This window comes from Lagopus leucura, unplaced genomic scaffold (assembly GCF_019238085.1).
Source record: "Lagopus leucura isolate 7727_CA_CO unplaced genomic scaffold, USGS_WTPT01 Super-Scaffold_73, whole genome shotgun sequence".
NCBI lineage: Eukaryota > Metazoa > Chordata > Aves > Galliformes > Phasianidae > Lagopus > Lagopus leucura.
Window position 1 is genome coordinate 62,017,960 of NW_024962252.1, and position 21,891 is coordinate 62,039,850.

Sequence of the window (21,891 nt, forward strand, 5' to 3'; positions counted from 1 at the left end):
TACTTGACTTTAGCTCTCAGTATATCACATAAAGCAATGATGTTACAATGATTGACTGAAAATAGAGCCACCACCTGGAAGAAAGTTGCATTCATTAGTGGAGTAGTAGCAAATCAGATTAAGATCTACTATCTACATAACTACTATATGCTGGTCATTCTGTTCAGAAATCACATTGCGTAGCTCAGCTGTTAAAAATATTTTAAGCAGTATTTTATGACCTTTGTAGGTCCTTCCCTTATTTCATTCAATGTTTTGAATGCTACCAATATTGCTGTTGCTTCCCTAGCAGTAATGCTTTGTAAAGAACAGACTACTCTTGGTATTTTCAGGCATGGTAGCGACTCCATGTCACTGCTATTTGTCTCCTGTCCTGTTATTTTGAAAGGGGATAACAGTTCAAATTGAGTTAATGAGTGATGTGTATCTTCATTTCTGAGTGAATGCCCTTTCCAGTTTCCTAACACACTGTATAAAGTTCTCTTGCACTGTGAAAAGACAGCTTGTATCTCTGCTTGAGAAAAGCTTCACGGGGTTATAAACATGAGCAGAAATAGGGAAAGAGTCATTGAAATTATAGAAAATGTTTTTTCAGAGAATGAAAAGACTTCCCCAGAAGATCTGCTGTTTTCCTATGATGATATTCTGTATCCTGCTGTGCTTAGCAGTCCAGAAACTTTGGAAGCTCTGAAATCCTTTGAAACCAGGAGCAGTGATGTGATTCTAGCAGGCTATCCTAAAACAGGTAAGTGTTGCTTGCTTGATTAATACTTGATGCACTATGCTGTAATCCTGTAGTGTGTACCATCATTTAGCACAGCAATAATATCTGAGTAATATCTGAGTTCTCCCACTACAGAATTTTGTTTTGTTTTATGTAACTTTTGTGCAGTCAGACATCCCCTTGTGATTTTAACATTTTCCTGTTGTCTTAGCCTATTCTCAGAAGAGTTAGCTTCATGTTCACCATTATCTCCGATAGAGGAAGACTGTAGTAAGATGTGTTTCATTCACTGCAGGTCCCGATGATTTCAGCAGCTTTAAGCAGGCTCCTCCCCAGATACTTAAAATCTCTTGTACTTCAGTGTGTGACTGCACATTGTATACAAGTGGTAAAATTACCAGTGTTGAATTAATGCAGAATAATCACATTTCTTGATTTTCTAACTTGGTAATGCAATCTTGCTTGACAATCTTGCTAATGCAGGACAGTATGTTGTTACCCTACTTTCTACAAAGGCAATACAGGAACTGTTTTCTAGAAATAAAGGTAGAAGAACTGTACTTCCCACGGACTTACTGCATTACAGAATATAAGTGATTCCCATGTGATTCCCATGTATCTAACTGGATGGAAAGGCATAAATGCTACCAGGATTCTTGATTTTTTTCCTCTCCCTTCCACACAGGCATTTTGGTTTCCTTTCTGTTTGTGCTTAATCACTTCACAGAGATATCTGAACAGGTCAAATGCAGAAAAAGGAGCTGATGATATTTATAACATTCTCTTTGTATGCAGTTTGTAGAGCTGCATACAAGCAAAAATGTCCAGCTATGCATTCCAGAAGATGTAAAATGAAAACTGAGACTTGGATCTTCAAGACCAGTGCGTGCTTCATATTCCACTTGTGCCAGATTGCAGAAGTCAAGACAGCTGAGCTTAGTGCAAAAATAATGACATACCTTGATGGTCTTTTGATTTGGTCAATTAATCCTTCTCCTACCTTCCTGGAGACTGAGAATGAGGCCAAAATTTGTTGGCTGTGAAGAAACTGAAAACTGAAGCTAATCAGGAGGAGGGAACAGGGTAATGCCAAAGGCAATGCTGTAGAACAGCCCTATGCTGGGAGCAACACTGCTGTTATTTTCCTTAGGAGTATTCTGAGATGACAAAAGAGTGTCAGAGCTGTAAATAGCAATAGAGGTCTGCTTCTGTTACCTCTGAGGGATGGGATGTGTTTCTGAAGTGAGCAGGTAGCATTACACATTTGGCTGACAGTTCTGCTCCTCATGGATTTTGGCATGTCCTGATTATTACTGCCCGTATGTTGAAAGGATAAGGTGCCCTGCTTCATAGATGTGAACCAGTTTGACAGGATATTCTGCAATTCAGTTGACAGGAAAAAGTGCAGATGTACTGGATTTGCTATTGGAGTATTTATTGTTTCAGGAACCAACTGGCTTGAACAAATGGTGAGAGAGATGGAATCAACAGATGCTAAATATACTGAAGAAGAAATGAAAGAGAGAATAAATGCTGAAAAAGAGCTACAGATGTTTCCACGTCTAGAGTTTGGAGATCCTGGAGTATTTGAGGTGAGTAGTTATTGAAAGAATATTGGTATTACTTTTTCTACAGGTACTAACTGTTGAAAAACAATGGCGTTATTTCAGAAGCAATAGACAGTTTTAGAGCAGTTACAAGTGTAAAGGTCAGCACGGCCAGCATATCCTATTGCCTCTAGTGTCCCAGTGCAAATGCTTCAGAGGACCAGCAAGTTGTGAGGACGCTTAAGGGGGTTCAGTCCTGGAACCAGTAGCTTTAATTCTCAGGCCTGTCTCATGTGAAATGCTGCTCTGTAGCAGAGGCTAGCAGAAGCCAACACCATCAGCATATCCCTGAGATTTCCTAAGGGGAAAGATCCTTCTCTGGTTTCCCCTTTACTTATTACCCATGATTCCTGAGTAAGTTACTTCTATTCTGTCCCATTTCTCCCACTTGCTTTAAAGAGGATGAAGAAGCTGCCTTCCCGAAGAATCATACTAACCCATCTGCCACCTCATCTCCTGCCCCCATCTCTTCTCCAAGGGAAGGCTAAGGTGAGTCTTTTCTTTGTACCACACTGCAAAAGTATTTCCACCTCAAGTTAGTTTTCATCTGCCTGGATGAGATGGATTTTTTGCATTTTCATCTAGGCTAGTCAGTGCATAGATGCGTTTCCAGCAATGAAGAGGGCGAGTGCTATGCGTTGAGGGTATGAATAAAAATGCTCTCCAAAACCAGTAGCTCTGCTAATTCAAGTGTTTTCTGCCAGTGGGTTTGCATCTGGATGTTACTGCTCCTAAGATCTCAGAAACAAACTTCCAAATCTATATCAGGGAACTGAGCACGGCAAGTACTTATCCCACCTACTTTAACTTGCCTCTAAGATATGGGTACCTGTGGAAAGCCCAGGAGGGGCTCAGGCTAATATGATCAGATGATCTTTGATGAAAACTGCTGCAGAGAAAATCGTGGGTTCACCCACAGCTTGTGAGTCTCCTGGTGTGGAGACCTTGAGCTCATTTCTTTGGATCTGAACTAGTTCAAAGCAGAGTCCCAAGGTTATCACTAAAAAGCTATTTCTTTTTATCTTTAAGCAAACAAGTTGTCTGCAAAGGCTCTCATTTCTTATTAAACAAGAGGAATTAGACTGTCCTATCAGTGCGTGGTGCGTAGTTGTGAGCATATGATGTGCTGATAAGAATATGTTTTGGCCAGTCACCAAATCACAACCACATCATGTGTTTTCCTTCTGCAGATCCTTCTGCTGGTTCGGAATCCCAAAGACACAGCAGTCTCCTATTACCACTTTTACAACAACATGCCAGTGCTGCCCTCCTTTGCTACCTGGGATGAGTACTTTGCAGCTTTCATGAATGGGAAATGTACTTTGCCTTGCATCCTCTGGAATTCCTCTCCACCTGAGGGGCATGCATAGATCCCTGGGCTTGGGAATCCTATTCCAACATACTTTCCCAAGACAGTCTCAGGACAAGAGGATAGGTTCATGTTATGGCTGAAAAGGGGTATGCCAGAGAATGTGAATGTCTTTTGTGACTGATTAAGAATGGTAAGATTGTGACAAAGACTGAGCCTGATCTTTCCGTTCTTTCAATAAAGCTGGAGGTTCAGTGCTATCTAGTGGCCATAGCTGGAGGATCCTTCATTGACCTCAACAAATATTACCCAGTCCGCAATTTCCCCATCATAGTGTAATGCTTAGATAGCTGTCTAAGCTGACTATTCTGAGTCAGCCTGTTTTGGTAAATATCCTGCACAGATATGCCTCTTTTCTTTATCTGCAGTGACCTGGGGGTCCTATTTTGACCACTTAATGGAATGGAACAGACACATCGACCACGAGAGGATGATGATGATTAGCTACGAGGAACTGAAAGAGGTGTGGCATCTAAGCCAACTCTATTTCATGGGCATGCTCTGCAACTTTCCTGAAATGTGTAGGGACTATGAGGAGGAAAAACTATTGAATCAATCCTGTCTGAGCCTGTAGAAGGGCATACTTTTCTGAGCTATTCACGCCCCTGAGGAGGCCCATAAAAGGTTTGCTCATGTGTGGAAGGAATTATATCTGAATTAGTTGCTTTTGGGAGAGAAGAAAAGGCCTTGAACCTGAAGCCACCAGGAGTGGGTTCTCCCTCTGTGAATGCTTTCAGAATTCCATGGTGACACTGTGGGAGGAAGTTTTTCTCTGCTGGCATTATAAGGTAGCCACAAAGTCTTTTGACTTCACCTTTTTGCAATGTTCCTTTATTTAGAACCCAGTACTGGGAATGAAGAAGATTGCTGCTTTCTTTGGATTCTCCCTGAGTGAGGAAGAGTTTTCCAGAATTGCCAAGAAGACCAGTTTCCAAGCTATGAAGGAGAAGTCCAAGGAAACCCATGGTAAATTTGGGGACATCCTCTTCCGTAAGGGTAAGTCTTTGCAAATGGAGGATCTCTCTTCTAAAGTCATCTTCTGAGTGGTCACTTAACCATGAGTTTGCTGGGCTGATTGGGAAGGGCAGATGTGGATGAGGTCTTTCCTGTGACTTCTTGTACAATATGGTTCTGCCATTGACAGAATTTTTGGTCATTTGTGAGTAGTGTACTGAAGTGACTCAAGTATACACACTTAAGGCTCTCAACCGCTGCTTCCATGTTGCTCTCTTTCCCTGTGGCAACAATGCTAGATTGTTAGGCAAGTGAGATGTGCAGGTGGAGGCTAACTGTGGAGTAGGTTATGTCAACAATTATGCACTAAATCTGCTTGGGTCCAGTGGTTCCTCTTTATGGATAGATGTTGGTGTTGCCTTTGCTTATGATTTATGAGATAAGGCTGATTGTGGATCTGGAGAGTAAGAAGAGCAGGTTGGTGTGATGTGTGGAGAAAGGACCCCTGACCATTTCTATCTTTGGAGTAGAGCTGCAAGCAGTCTAAGAAGCTGCTGTATGTGACTGTATGTGTCACTTCATTAAAATCCTTTTTTGGAGAAGCTGTGATAGTGTGGCAAGGATCTCTTGAACCTCATGTTCACTGCTCTGTTTGCCTCCTGGGGATCATACTACATTCTCAGTGACAGCTGAGAAATAGTCTCAATATGATTTCTCTCAGTGAACAGGCCAGTGGTGATTGTGTGGATATTTACTCAGATGTGAGGCCAGGACTGGAGCTTGGGCAGTCCAGCTGCTCCCCACTGCTCAAGAGTCTCTGATTTCTGACTGCTATGGGCATGGGCTCACTTTTGCCCCTTTCCTCTGCCATCCCTCTTCACGGTCTACCCTACTGCTCCAAATAACTTGCTCCTTCAGAGGGAGGCATCTGCAGATGAGCTCTCCCTTTGTGACAAAAGCAGTTTCCTCTTTCTTCAATGTAAACACTGGATGAAACCACTTTGGAAAACCTCTCTGGCAGTCTGGCACCAATGCTCTCTTATCTTATCTTTGTGTCACGGAGTTAACTAGATCAATCTATGCCTGTGACGGGGGGCAGGAGGCCCCTGGGAAGGGAAAGAGAAAAGGTATAGGGAGATGGGAACTGGGCTCAAGGAAAGAAGAAAAAAACCAGCAGCAACGATGTGTGGAGGAAAAATTATTTTACTAACTATAATATCAGAATGTAAGATAACACAATATAATGCAATCTAATTGAAATTGAGACTAATAAATCAAATAAAATAGGTGAGAGAGAGAGTTCCCAAGACTGAGTCAACCTAAAAAGCACCCTCCAATACCCACTGCAAGGCAGTAAGAGGCTGCCCCATCCAAAGGGCCAGATCACATGACTTCTGTGATATATAGGGATAGGTACCTGGAATTGGAGCATTAACACTTTAACTCCCAGTGCATTACATGATGTTATGATGTGGAATACTGAAAGCAAAAAAAAAGCACAAAACCATGACATTTTGCTACTTTGCCTCTTCTATGCAATCAGGCCTCTCAGAGACATAAATCAGACTTATCCAATCTCACATGTGCTGTGAGTCTGCCCCACTGCTTCCTATATACTGTCCTCTTTCAGGAGCAGCCACCTTCAATCCTTGTTACTTCTTGTTGCACACAGGGGTTGTTGGAAGCTGGAGAGACCTCTTCTCTGACGTTCAGAATGAAGAAATGGACCAAAAATTTGAAGAATGTATAGGAGGAACAATTCTGGCAACGAAGATTAAATATGATGTGTACTGCAAGACCTGAAAATGAGCAGAGGATCAGTACTGCAGCAAGTGATGGTCAAAGATGGTCAGTCGCCATGAGAAAACAAAGAAACTCCTCAGATATTGAGCTTGTATCTCTAAGTGTTTGGGCTGTGATTCTTAGACTTGTGCTGGACCTTGCTTGATGTAACCAAATAAAATGTTTGCATTCCTTCAGCAAGCCCCTGACATCCTTCCAGAACAGAGATGGAGCACAGGCATTGTAAGTCCCAAGATGGTGTCCTTGTGGCTGCATTGTGGCCTGAAACAGAAAGCACATGCTGCCAAACAGAAGTATGCCTGTGTTTTGGGCTAAGATGGTCGGACATTATAAGGCTATGGCCACAGGCAGAGGCCCTAGAGGTGATTCCATGTAGTACAGGCTCTTTGTCATTTTGACTTTCAAAACCCATAGGCTCTCTTGTGCATCTCAGCTGGGTTCATATTGAAAGACCTGGTAGGACTGAAATCCTTTGCTGATCAGCAGCATCTCTGCCACTGCTGCTCAGAATATCAAAAGGAGTGACCTGCCTTTTCTCACTCAGACTTCTCTTGCATACAAGGGCCAATCCTGAAAATCCATTGCTTGCTTATCTCTTAACATCCCTTCTTTCACATGATCCTACCTGATAAACTACTCTGGAGAATGCAGATCATGTTTTGTGGAGGTACTACAAGACTGTGACAAAACCCCTTTTAGTTCATTGAAACAGCCTCTGCATTAGGTTATGAGTTCTGGAATGAATGATCCTTTAGATGCGGAGTTAGGAAGGTGGCAGATATCTAAGGAAAGCTTTGAAAAGAAGGGAGAATTATAACCCTGAATGGAAATTCTATATTTGCAGTCCTAGTGCAGCATAGTAACTACCTTGAGCAAACATTTGCAATTGTTGTTTAAACCTCTAAGTGGGGACTGGGGCAGTAAATCTCCCCCCACTGTAAGGGCAGAGCAACTCCAAGACAACTCATGAGACTGAATGCACACAAGTCCATGGGGTTGAATAGCGTGCATCCCAGGGTTCTGAAGGAACTGGCTGAGGTTGCCAAGCCACTCTCCATCATATTTGAAAAGTCGTGGCTGTCAGGTGAGGTGCTGATGACTGGAGGAAGGGTCACGTCATTCCCATTTATGAGAAAGGGACCCAGGGACTACAGGCTGGTGAGTCTCAACTCTGTACCCGGGAAGATCATGAAACAGATCCTCCTGGATGACATGCTTGATCACATGGAAAGTGAGGAATGAGCATATGATCCGAGACAGCCAGCATGGCTTCACCAGGGGAAGGTCATGCTTAACCAATCTGGTGGCCTTGTATGATGGAGTGACAGCATTGGTGGACAAGGGGAAGACGACCGATATCATTTACCTAGACTTGAGCAAGGCCTCAAGTGAGTCTAAGTCTCTCTGGATGGCATCTCATCCCTAAGATGAGTCAGCAGCACCACACAGTTTGGTGTCATCTGTAAGCTTGCTGAAGGTACACTTGATCCCACTGTCAGTGACATTAATGAAGATGTTAAAGAGCATAAGTCCCAGTACAGACTCTTTGAGGGACACCACTGATCTTCATCTGGACATTGATCCACCATCCTTCATCAGCACTCTGGGCATAATCTTGCAACCAGTTTCTCATCCATCAAACTCATCAAATCTATATCTTTCCAATTAGAAGGGTGTTGTGGGGGACCATGTCAAAAGCCTTACTGAAGTCCTGATAGATGACATCAGTGGTTCTTCCCTTGTCCACTGAATCAGTTAAGCTATTGTAGAAGGCCACTATGTTGGTCAGGCAGGATTTGCCCTTGGTGAAGCCATGCTGGTTGTCTCATTTCACTGCCGTCTCACATGTGCTTTAGCACAGCTTCCAGGAGGATCTGTTCCGTGATGACTGGGAGCCACAGACTTAGCAATATTCAAGTTCCTGAGGTGGTCGTGAATCTGATCTTTCCTTACAGCTGGAGGGACACTGCACACCTAGTCTCCACCTTCAAACCCATCTATTCGAGGCTGGTGTGAAGAGCAGTTGTTAGTGAGGACTGATGCAAAAAAAGTTGAGTATTTCAGCATTCTCCTTCTCTGTTGTTACCAGCCTGCCTGTACTGCTTACTAGGGAGGTTATGCCCTGTTGGGCTTTCTTCTGGTTGATGTACCCATAGTAGCCTTGTTCTTCTTTGTAACCTTTGCCAAGCCCAGTTACAGTTGGGTGTAGGCATTTCTGACCATAAACAGCCTAGCATCATCCTTACAGTCTCCTAGGATACTTGTCCTTCTTTCCACCGCCTGTGAATTTTCTTCTTGCTCTCAAGTTTGATCTGCAGGTCCCAGTTCAGCCATGTTGGTCTCTGCCTTCCTTTACTGACTTCCTCCAGCATCCTCCAGATGGCTCTTGTGCTGTATGGACAGCTTTGTTAAACATCTACCAACTCCACTGCGCTCCCTTGTCCTTGAGAACAGATTCTCAGGGGGTTTTGTTGATTAACACCCTGAAGAGCTGGAAGTTAGCTTTCTTTGTCTGTTCCATATCCCTCAGGATCAAAACGGCACTGTTGCATGGTCACAACAGCACAGGCAGATCTGCGTGTGGACATGCCTCCATTTACTCCTTTCCTTCTGGCCTTCAGCTTGGTAGCGAGAAGATACAAGCTGCCGTGGATCTTGTGTTTTCTCTTGTGGCAAAGCTCGTCTGTACGAGGGCAGAGTGTGGTTCCTCTGCTCCTCTCTTTTTAGCCCCCTTTGACACTTTCAAACCCATTTACTTCATCATGTAACCTCGCAAGCAGGCTGAACAGATCATCTGCCTGCTTGCACTTCATACAGCTCTCCTCGCTGCTGTCAAGCAGCGGGTGCTCCGTCACCCTCACTGTAAAAAAGTTATTGCATGCATTTGTGCGGAACTTCCTATGCTGCAGTTTCTGGCCGTTTCCCCTTGTCCTGTCTCCACTCACCACTGAAAAGAGTCCATCCTTGCCACTCTGCCCCCTACACCTTAGATACTTATAGACCTGGATCAGGTCCCCTCTCAGTCTTCTTTTCTCAAGGCTGAACAGACCCAGTTCACTCAGCCTTTCTTCAAAGGAGAGATGCTCCAGGCCCTTCACCATCTTTGTGGCCCTCCGCTGGACTCTTTCCAAGAGATGGATGGACTCTTTCCAAAAGATGGAGCACAAAGACTCAACAGAAAACTATAAGGTGTGATAGGAGAATGCAAAGATCTGGAGAGATTTGAAGCCACCAGCAGGGAAACAAAGGAAGACAGGAACACAGACAACGCAAGATTTTTCATGCTTGATTCTCAGGCCGCTAGCTTTCTGAAGGAAAGTCCATAGTCTACACATGGGGAATAATCCCACCTCTGAAAGACCTGGCCTCTGAAGATCAGAAGGTAAACCCCCCGTTTTCTCTTGGTGTTGCCCAGAGTCATTGGCCTCACGATATAGAAATTTCTTTGTGGGTCATCCTGAGGCCTCTGCCCTTGGTTTCTGCTGGCCTCTCATTAGCTTTGCAAAAAAGGCAGAAGCGTGCGAGAACTGCTGTTGCTCACATTGTCACAGGTCTTATGCTACACTAGCAGGCCAGTAGATTTAGGGAAGTAGACACCTGAGTTTCTTAGCCAGATGCTCTGCTTCTCACGCTTCCAAACTGTGTTGTATTTATAGGACTTCTCCCACTGTGTAATAAGAACACAGGACTATTTCTCTCCTCCCAGTGAAAACTCAAGTTGAAGAGGTGCTGTCATGAGTGAGACTGAATGGATTATTTCTGTCTCAGAGTAATAATTCTTCTTTCCTACTAGAGGTAAGGAAAGAGGAGAAGATTATTGATAATTCTTACATGAAAACTAATTTTTTTCTATAACTTTGAAGTCAGAAAAGGAAAAGAAAACAGTCCTCAGGAATAGAAGGGATCAAAGTGAACTCTTGGGAGAAGTATTCTGCCTTGAACTTGCATCCATCGTGTGGACTGGAACCAAGACAAGGATGTTGGGTAGAACAGCCGTGAGACGAGGAGAAATATTGTATTACTTGAGGGAAAACCAACCAGCCAAACAAATGACAACAACCACCACCACCACCACCAAGAAAAGGAAGAAAACTTACTTGTCTTATTTATTTGCAAGGCTTCTTCTAATGTCCTCACTCACCAGGAACAGTTTTTCTGACAAGTCTAATTCTGCTTGCCAGTGTGCTATTTGCCGCAAGCTCTCCTGATGCATGCTTTGGGCTCTCTCCATTTCTGATGTTAGAGCTGCAATTCTCTGCCTCTGTTCCTTTCTAAACCTTGCTTCTCTGGCATTGATCTCCTCTATCCTGCTTTGAGAGGCTGCCTGCATCGGAAGAAGACAGTGCAACTTGAAGGAACAGGAAGAGGCAGACAGTGCCACATCCATGTGTCCTTGCAGCCAGTTCGCATATCCAATGAAAACAAGATAGCCCTGCTCAGTGAAGGAGCATCATCCCTACCATCCATTCATCCCTACCATCAACACTCAGGGAAGAAGTCAGAAATGACTAAATGTCATTTTTACAATGTTATTTTTACCTCAGAAACATACCTGCTCTTTCTGCTGTTTTTACATGAAAGCTGATATTGAGCCACCTCCAACTCTATAAGGAAGGGGATGAGGAAAAGGCTGCCTATTTCTTATGCACCAAGATCACACGACACACACAGAGGCGCTTTCACACATCTTTCTTCAGCTCTCCAGCTTCCCTACAAGGAAGCCAGAGGCTCTGCACTAACAGTAAGATAACAGATCGTGCTCTGATCAGGAAAGCCATCATTAACAATGACGTGTCTTTTACTGCTTTCAGATAAACGTGTCCTGCACTTGTTTTCAGATTATTTCTTCTCTTGCACTATTTAGGAGAAAAGAACAGCTTAACCTGCACCAACATGCTCACAGGCATTGCATACCTTGGCATTAACCTTGTCCAAGCCTTCTTTCAGCATCAAGATGTCGTTCTCCAGGTAACGGCAGTAATCTTTAGAATGCTTCAGAGATGTTCCTGAAGCCGACTGCTTTCTGAAACTGTTGGCAAGTTTCTTCTGCATTTTTTCTTCTCACCTCTTTTCAATCCATGCTGATATTTTATAATCCTCTGCTATCGCCTCTAGGCGCTGCTTGAAAACAGCCTCCTTTACTCGCAGCTCCTCATTTGTCTTTTTTTTTGCAGCAACTTTGAGATCCATTTCCCACTTTGAGACAGGTGACACCCACCAGCAGCCAAGAGGCCAGGTGCTGAGTAAACTGCACCATGGCCCAAAATCCCAAAATTCTTACATTTGCACCAGCCTCTCAGCCATGTGTTAATAAGATGGGTTTTCCTGCTCCTTTCAGTATCTGTCCCTGCCACTGAAGGAGGGAAAATATGACCCGTACTCCCATTACATCTGCTAATTGTTCCAGTCCTCTGAAGTCCTTTTTGATAGTCCCCAGGTTTCTCTCAGTAAGTTCATCGCTGCTGGCCTGAACTATCAGTAAAGAAAAATAATCAGAGGAGCGAATCAGACTATGAAGTTTCCTAGAATTGTCCCTGACTCGAGCCCCAGGGAGGCAGCACACTTCCCTGTGGGTAGTGTCTACTGACATACAGAGCCCTCCATTCCTCTTAGAAGGGAGTTGTCTATGACAGCCACCTTTCTGTCCTTGGCGGAGGCAGCCTTGAGGTGTGGAGTTGTCCGCCTCACTCCAGACAACCTTACTGGTGGATCTCCCACTGCATCCTCCCTCACCTCTCCCTCAAGTTCTAGAGCCTCAAACCTATTACATAGGGGCACCTGGGGAACTAAGGCAGGTCAGGATGAGGGTTATCTGTGACACTAAGCTGGGACCTATTTCCACTCCTCCTCTTCCCTTGTCTCCCTCTGCTCGGTGATGGCAGGGGTGAGGATTCACCACTGTTTGGGGGTATCAACCCCATGTCTTTCTCGCACATTCAGCAGAGACTCCAATTTATCTCCTGCTCACATTCTCTGATACTCCTTAGTCTCTCCACCTCCCCCTTGAGCTTCGCACCACACTGAGCAGATCATTCACCTGCTCACACCTCACGCAGGTAGAATCTCTGCTGCCTTTCACTGGCAGCAAGAGGCTTGGGCACTCACTGCGGCCAGAGACTTGAGATGACACATTTTTAGGCAGGCACTCTGAGTCACTGTGTTCTTTCTTGTCAGAGCTTTCTGCCTAGTGGACACCATTGCTAAATTTGCTGTCTGGGAGGCAGCTGATCGGTGAATCAGTCTCCCAAGTAAGCAGAGATATTCCCCCTCTTCAGCCTCCCTGCCCAAGTGCGCCTCATCACATTCACTGTTTCCTGGAGCTGCATGGAGGCAGCATGGATCATAGTTCCCAGACACTGAGCAGTTGTAATTAACATAAGATCAGTGGGTGTTTTAGAGGAAGAGTCCAGTGCTTAGGGGAATGCAGCTTAGCTTCCAGTTAGTAGCCTGAGTTTTGAGGCTGTTTAAAAGAAACATTAATTTTTTTTAATATATATATATATATATTTTTTTTTTTTAAAGACCATAATAGTAGAAAGGCTTTGGAATTTGGTTGGAAATTTCTCATACCTGATACATTGTCACACAGATAGATTGGTCCTCTTGCATGGGAGGGAGCAGTCCCATGGAAGTGCCAAAGTGATTCATCAGTTGAAAATGAAAGATGCAGAATATCTGTATCATTCACACAGTCATGCAAGGATGAAAAACATTGAGGCGGAGTGTTTTCCATCTGAGTCTAGATATATCTCCACAAACACACATAGCTGGGACAGAGGTACCAGAGACCACGACAGGGGAACTGGTGGTGGTGGCCAGGCTCCAAAGGCCTCCCTTGTACTCCAGGATTGCCACGATGGGCCAACAACTCCTTATGTTCTACTCAGTAGGCAAATGGTGCCATCGGCAGCTGTCTGAGAGGTAAAGGCTGTTACAAACCTACAACAACATTCTGGAGCCAGTACTCAAAGTGTAGGGCAAATAAATCCCTCCTGAAGAGCTAGGTTCCAATATATGCCCAGTTTGGGTTATGAGTTAGTGTAAACGTACCTTCCCTTCTCACAGTATTGGGATGGTGAGAAAATGGCGTGAGCATTTGTGTTTGGCAGTGCATAAGCACAGTTGCTTCTGTTTGGAGAAATAATGCAAAGCAGGTTCCTGTTTCATAATTCTGAAGGGGCACTACCTAATTTCTATATCCTGTACTGTTATTGAAAAAGAATTATTAATCAAATATACTGTTAGTTACCCAATACATATTTCTTTAGGGGGAATTCTGAGTTGCAGAAATTTGAAGGGGATTGTCATTCCAAAACCCAACAGAATTGGAAGAAACGACATCTACACATTGCAGATAACATTAAACTGAAATTGTGTTTCCACTCAAGAGGGGTGGGCACAGATTGGTGAGCTAAATGCATGCAGCCCTAATGGAAAAAGGCAGTGCCCTGAAGAGTGACTTGCTCATCTCAAGCAAAACAAAACAAAGCACAACAAAAACTTGCTAGGGGATCTCTGTGACTGTGTGATTTTGCATACAGGCTACAATCTTCCAGTCTTAATCAGTCTTTAGGATACCAGCTGTCTGTGAACACCAGTGCATGAGTATATCAAACTGTGAGGTGCTTGTAGTTTTGTTCATGGCAGTGTTTGGAAGAAAAACATTGTGGGGTCACATCACAGGCACCGCAGAAGCAGGCAGAAGGGAAACTGCAGAAATATGTGTTGCAATGTCAGTAGTGCTTGCCTGTTATAGATACAAGATAGGGTAGATCAGCGGCTTAACTGGTCCCAGCCCGCTGCCTCCTAGGCCAAGACTGCCAGAGCAGAGATCTTCACACAAAGGTTAGCAATAAAGGAACTCCAAAAACACTATAAATACTGTGGTGCAACTATATTAGTGATCTTGGCACCATGATTCAGTATTTAAAATAATAGGAAAATACTCAAAATTAATTAGAGCCATAGGCTATTTTTGCTCTAAGGATATGAACACTAGGTGTCAGTGCAGTCCAACGAAAGGCATTACAAGGGCTCCAGGAATTACCAGGAAAATGTCAATTTGGGTGGTTCGGTTTTTTTTTTTTTTTTCTTCCTTTGGAGGAAAAGTAGTTTTTGATGATGTCAGAGAACTTAAAGAAAAAGACAATCGTGTTATAAACGTAAGTGTATATGTAAGTATAAACATAAATCTAGAAATTGTATGTGGACAGCATATTTTATTAGAAAGGAAATGGATGATGAAAACTACAAATTGCATTATAGGATGATCTTTTTTATCACACAGAAACAGAGCTCCATCTTCTTTAAGCTGAAAAGTTTTGAAAAGTTTTGCTGTGCTAAAACTTTTCAAAGCTATTTCCGTACTTAGCAGCAATTTTAGTATCTGATATGCACATCTCACACAATTCAAGACTAGTGGGGCATGTTGGATTAAGGAGCACTGATAAGTAAGTACAGTGCATACTAATGTACAAACAAGCCCAGTAAGAAATCAACCATATCTCTTCAGCATCTCAAATTTCTTTGTTCATTTATCTTTCTTAAGCTTTTAAAATCTTCTTTCAATACTCTTTTCCGTCTGTGTCTGAAATATCCTTATCTCCTGTACTCCTTCAACTGAAATATCTCTGAAATAACTGAAGACTTTGAGAATTGGAAAAATGAGTGTCAAGTAAGAAATAGGGATTTATACTCAGAGCCAGTTAGTCCTTGTGTCTCTTCATGTCTGGATTTCATCATTTGCTTCCTTGTAATGTAGAACAGTGAGAATGAGAAACAAAATTCTGGCAAGGTGCTGTTTTTAATTTTTAATCTTTTTTTCTCGACTTTTGACAAATGATGACTTCTGTCAAAATAACCTCCCATAAAAACCTGCATACCTCCCTTGTGAGCTCTTCCTATGCTGATTAAGTTCCAATGAAATGTAATGGCTTTTTATTTAACTTTTATTTATTAAATGTGACCAGACAGTCTTTGGATACCATCAGAAATTTGCAGATAAAGCAGAGGTCTTGTTGATCTGTGCCAGCTGAGTTCAGAGCCCCTCCAGTATAAACTGGACATGTTCTCCACCACATCTTCAGGCAAGAGCCTGAGAAAACAGATGAGCCAAACATCCTGTCCAAAAAATCAACAGTCTGGGATACTGGCAAACCAATCAAGGAAATGAAATCTACAGGTAGATAGAGTTCCTTCCAGTGAACTTCAGACATTCATGATGAAACACTGCTGCTAAGATCAACAGGTAAAAGAATATCTCTGCTGTCTTCCTTCAAAAAGAGTGTGGTTAACTCTGGAGAGTAATTGGGTATTTGCCATGCCTTCTGCCGGCAGTGGGCTCAAAGTTGACTTCAGTCACCCACTGACAGGAGTACTTTTCACAGAAATGTGTGGATGATATACATCCACAAAGCGTACTTGCAGAGGTGAAGCTCAAAGGACTGGGCTGTAGATTTTGCAGTTTCAAGGAAAGAATACTGATTTAAGGACTTGAGAAAACTGCTCTTGACTGTGCTTTGAGCAAGGGGGCTTGCCGAGAAATCTCCAGAGGTCTCTTCCCATCACAGCTATGCTATGATCCAGAAAGTCTTGTATCTTTCTAACTTCTAGGTTCATAGGTTATGTTACAGAGAAAAGATAGAGAAGTTGTGATTCTGCTTTATACTTTTGAATAGGAGAGAAAACTGTGAGTTCTGAATTGTTGTAGTAGGATCAAAGCACTAAGAAAAGAATGTGACCTCATAGTGGTTTTCTAAATATGCTCTAGAAACATCACCTATTTTCACCCAGTTAGTTCAAGTGCAGCGTTATCCTGTTAAGAATAGGTGTTAGCATGTTAAAGAGCTGCAGACTGAGCAACTTAGATCTCAGTCAAACCTGATGAGAGAAGTCACATGTCGTATGTGCTGCCAGCAGGACAATCTACCAACTCTGTAGGTGTCCAGATCATAACTGAGGAAAGCTGGTAGATGATTGGAAATTATTCATGAGCCACAAATAAAAAGATGTTTGACAAATAGTTTATGTCAGATGATGCCTTTTTCTTGATCTTGTCGGAAACAAAAATCCATTTAAAGGTGAGCTGAGGTGAACCATATAGTTTGGGACTTGAATTTAGCTTAAAATAAAATCTGGGAAAATCAGTTGTGCTGTTATATGTCAGGGCCTACATTCAGTGTCCAATTTCCTGATTAAGCAGAATATATCATGATCAATGTGAAAGAAAGCATTTTGCTGAATTCTCCTTCTGATGTCATTACTAAGCAGTATGGATACTCCGCTTTCTTCTGACAAACCCACTAGCAAAGTTCACTGTTTCTATTAAATCTTCACTGCCTTGATACATTCGCAATCATCCCATCATATTCCTTTCTTCTTCTGGTTTCCATCCTGTACTTCTTCTCATCTCAGCTTATTTTCTGATATCACATTAATATCTTCTGATCACATTCATATATTTTACATAAATTTCACACGCTTTTTAATTTTTCAACTGTCCTAAAATACAAATTCTCTTTCACCAGGGCTTTGTAAATGTCTGAGTCTTTCTGAATTTCTGATTGGCATCACTCAGACATTTCTCAAGCAGTAGTACAGCAGCACATCATGACAGCCAAGGAAAGAACTCAAAAAGAAATACAACCACCACTCAACATGCCTAGCAAAAAACCAACTTGTGATGTAATTCCATAACCACAGGACTTGCTGTTATTTTGTCCTGATTTTCTCCAAACACTGATACTAGACTAGTAACTTGACAAGAAACATTTACATAACAGCAGCCATACAAGTCTAAGAGTCTGAGCTAGCAGATTTACAGAATCACAGAATCACAGAATGGCCAGGGTTGGAAGAGACCTCAAAGATCATGAATCTCCAACCCAACCTGCCACGTGCAGGGCCACCAACCTCCCCATTTAATAGAATAGAAAGCTTTGGAAAGGTGGAAACTGTAGTTTGCTTTCCACCCAGCCAGCCTGCAAGTCAGTGTAAAAAGACCTCTACTGTGTCAGAGGTCCAGACAAACAGAGGACATAGAAAAGTGATTTCACAAGAGGAACTGAGATTTTATATATGTTTAGTAATCAAAGGGTGAATAGCAAAGACTAAAGAGAGCATATGGAAAGACAGTGCCTACATCTCTTCCAGGATAAGAGGGAAGATATTTGCCTTCTTTCCTTGAGCCTGGAGTTCAACAGAACTTTCTCTTTTTCATTAGGTAGGGGAATCATGTGGCAAATCAAAATTTGAAGCTTGGTTTTGGCCATAAAGTAGTAATCCAGATGTTACTTCTAAAAGAACACTCTATTTCTAGCCACTTGAGCACTGTCATACATTGTACATGGTAGGATATTCTATCTAATGCATTTTCAACAACATGTTGTTCAGCAGCTAAGAAAAGACATAGCTAAAGTGGAATGATATGGACAAGGTTCTTTGTCGGCTTCTCCTCTAGAAGAAGAAATAAGCAGAGCCTGTCATGCAAATTTTCCCAAGAATAAAAGAGGCTGTCATCCCTATTATCCAACTGAACTAACATTCAGGGGCATTAAAACAGCAAACTACACATTTTTCCCTGTGGCTTTCTGTAATGCAGAGGTACTTGAGAGCCCAATGAGATCCAGAAACATCAAACTCTTGCACCCACATGTACTATCTCTCTATTAACTGCCTGACAGGAGACATCTCCTTTCAGACACATCCCTGCCTCTTCGTTCTCTACCATCAGGTCACGAGACCTATATCTAAGTCTTGTTTTTTTGGATCACTTTTCAGCAACACATGGCCATTTTCTTCTCAGGAGCCTGGTCAGTAGAGGAAGTTCAAATAAGACTCATCTAGTAAAAATATAACAGGAAGTGTTCAGCTCCACCATCTTCAGCAAATCCTGGTTCTTCCTGAGAGCCACCAAGGCTTTGTTTGTTATACAAGCCATTAGGTTTCCTTGGCTTTTGGTCATTCAAATTTTGTCTTCTGTCTTGCTTTGTGAGGACAGCTGCAGAGAGAGGTTAAGAATGTGCAGTAACCCCATGCCTCTGACAGGGCTGAACTTGATACTCCCAGTGTTTATAATATATTGAAACTACAGTGACAGTAAGGTTTGCACATGTGCCCCAGGCATGCATGTGTATGCATGGTGGGAGGGCTCAGAAAAAAATTTTCTGTTGCTTCCTTTGCCACTCAGTGTTTTGAAATTATTGCTAACAATTCAAGACATAAGGTGTCTATCGCTATGAACATAATCAAAAACTCCATTAATCCACACACACAAATAAATCAAAGTTTTCACACTGATAATTTCCCATGAATATACTTCAAGTTTTTTATTCCATAAATTGCCTTGCTGCAAAATTTGAGCTTGTCTTTAACCGATTTGTGGCATCATTTCTGCTGTCTGTGCTTGATAAACAGGAAAGCATTTCCTGCAAGAATTGTCACACATGCATTTTTTGTAATAGGCTTGAGGGAGAATATTTAGCCAGCAGTACTAATTCTTTCTCTCTGGGCATTCATGCCACTGAAATCTGATATCTTCAGTATTTAAAGAAAGACTGAAACATCGAATGATAATAGACAATAGCATAAGCATACATATTTCCTTGTAGTTATAAAAGATTCTTAGATTGTTTTTCCAATTCTGATCTTCCAGAATTTTAAATAGATTCATGGATTTATATATGCCCACAGAGAACAAAATTTCATTTTAACTGCTCACAGAAATATAATTTATCCTCAAATATTTAATTTGCTATTCATATTTTAACTTAGATTGTCAGCATTAGAAACTGTGCAAAAAAATCAGGAACATCATAACCTCTAAAATGACTGATTTTCAGTTCAGTTCATTAGACACACGAAGAAACAAGCACCTCTGTATTTTAACCACAATTTTGCATTATGTCATTGCATCATTCCAATTTTTCTTACGCCCTTTTCATTCAAGAGGCCAAATGGCCATTTTCTTTCCACTGAAGTGGCTTTTAAGAGAACCAAACTTCTCATTGTAACCTTTTAAACCCCTAACCTTTTAAAAGCCATTCATAGAAAGAATTACAGTGATAATAAAATATATGTTGAAGGTTCATTGGAATTGGACAGACATTTTACAATCTAAACTCTTTTAGTGTTGTCATTTCACAAGATTTAAGCTTTAAGATTTCTAAAGCAGGTGTTCTGCTTTGAAGCTTGAAGTTAGACTGTTTGTAGTTCTTAGAATAAAATATCACCATCATGTTGGGAAGTGTCCCATATGCGCAATTATACAATTTCTTCAGGGGGACAAATCACCCACTCAAGAGTGAAAATGATATCAGATGACTCAGTTTTGAACCAAAGTAACCCAATAGTGAGCATTTACAAATTCCTAAATAGAGAACATTTGGCATGTTAGCTTTGAAAGCAGAATTGTTAAAATCTGTGAGTAGAGCAGTTGCCATAAGCATGGAAGGCTGCTGCATAGAAGAGTTAAAAAATCTCTCAGGCACGATTGATTCAGAAAGGTGTGTGTGAGATGTATCTCTTTTTTTTCCTGCAAATCAAATTGAAGGAAAGAGGAAAATTAACATCTCTCCTTCCTATAGATGGTCCATTACTAGAGCAAGACATCAGCTAATGCACCTATACATTGGACATTGTGTTATTAATGGTCCTCCTAATAGCTGGTGACAGTGAGAGAGTGAATTTCCACAGTTCACAGCCCTTTGTAAGACTTCTTCTGGAACATTTCTCTCTACTATCATCACCTTGACTCCCCCTCTGACCTCTTTATCAGTCAGTGAGTGGTACCAGAGGCTTAAGACACATAATCACAGCAGTGTGTGCCATGTGTGCTCTGCAGAGCAGCACAATGCAGAAGAGAAAAAGGGGAAGGGGAGGAGGGGGGGGAAAGAATTACTTTAAATTATACAGGTTCCTCTTAGTATTTCATGCAACAATGATAAAATGATTTAGTTTCACCTTCTCCTTTTGCATCTACTAACTTCACAGTAATTTCTATACTTAAACTTCAAGTGAATCTTCATATTTATAAATATTTATAAATATAAATGGTGAAAGTGCTGCCACTGATTTCAGTGGACTTTGGATCAAATCTATATCTATCTTAGAGCTCTGTCTCTGTCTCCATTAGAGACATATGAGCCGTGAAACCAGAGAATGAACCTGGCTTATGCAAATAGTTAAGGAATTTTAAAGTAAATTAAAAAAACACACTATTGTGTTTGCTTCCAGTTCTGCCTCACTTTGAAGTGAAATAGCTGCTTACTTTGGTGCATCCACAATTAAAGGTAAAATCAACAACTACAGGCTGTTTTATTTCAAACATGCTTTGTCCTCAGCAAAACACAGAAATTGGAAAACCAATGGGAAATAGTCTTCTCACAGACAAAGAGTCTGAGTGAATCCTAGTTGCTTGGTACAGATAATGTTGCGCAGATGCTTTTGAAGCACAGTAATGGTTCTTGGACTGCACTGGTGTCTTCAGGAGCTCCTGGCGTCTTCCAGGGCCTCCAAAATTTTGCACTTGGCCTTCCAGATACATGTATCTAAACACTGTGATGCTACTGTTGGCTGTATCAAGAAGGGTGCTTCTAACGCCCTGCTTCACATGAAACAGCAGAGGCATAAAAACTCACTGTGCTGTCTCTTGAAATTGCCAAAGCTCCTCCTCTGAGACACTTCAGTTACTATTTGCAGTATTTGTGGTTGTTGTACTTCCACAGATATCCTACATATAAGCTGTGAAGTGGGCAAAACTATCCTTCTCCCTCAGAAGAAACAGTGAAAGAATATTAAGTACTAGATTGTCCATTTTTTTTCTTTCAGAAACAGCAGGGATTCGTACTGCGTATCGGCTTCCATAATTGAAAAGTTGGTGACACTATTTTCAAGTCTATTCTACAGGAGAAGTTGCTTCAATCTTTCTGTTATTCTTTTCTTTGTGTGTTTTTCACCTTGCTAGGAGAACACTTGAATGTATCTCTTTGGATATGTTCAATATTTTAAATGGGAACTTAAATAAAACTTTCAGTTGGTTTGTTTCCTTAAAACAAAATGTGTATATTTCAAACTCAGAAAATCTGTTCAGTTAGAACAATGCAAACAACTACCCCAGCTTGCACAGTATTTCTGTGGGCTGCTGATACAATGAAAAGAACTTCACCCTTTATATTCTTCTGATTTTGCTTTGATGCTAGCAGTACCTTTCAAAAATCTCTGACCACAGATTATTGGCTTGAATACTCACTTAACCATGATTTTAGGCAGAAATTATGCCTTTTATAAGGGACTGTGTGGAGTGCTTTTTGGAATGTTCCTGTTTTTTTTTCCTATGCTTGCTGTGTAGTTCCACACAGCCTACACACAGTGCTTACAGGACACTGGATAGGTATAACCTTTCTAACCCCAAAGCACATCCCTCTCAGGCCATTATT

The 21,891-nt window shown here is 41.8% G+C and overlaps 1 protein-coding gene across 1 annotated transcript; it reads left to right on the forward strand.

Annotated features, from left to right (window-relative positions):
- Positions 1 to 476: 476 nt before the first annotated feature.
- Positions 477 to 6,633, forward strand: LOC122188679 (sulfotransferase 6B1-like). The gene is made up of 7 exons (XM_042887184.1): positions 477 to 745; positions 2,171 to 2,316; positions 2,731 to 2,820; positions 3,522 to 3,648; positions 4,069 to 4,163; positions 4,540 to 4,696; positions 6,327 to 6,633. The coding sequence occupies exons 1-7, from the start codon at positions 544 to 546 to the stop codon at positions 6,455 to 6,457; spliced, it is 948 nt and encodes a 315-aa protein (XP_042743118.1). The 5' UTR covers positions 477 to 543; the 3' UTR covers positions 6,458 to 6,633.
- The last annotated feature ends 15,258 nt before the right edge of the window (positions 6,634 to 21,891 follow it).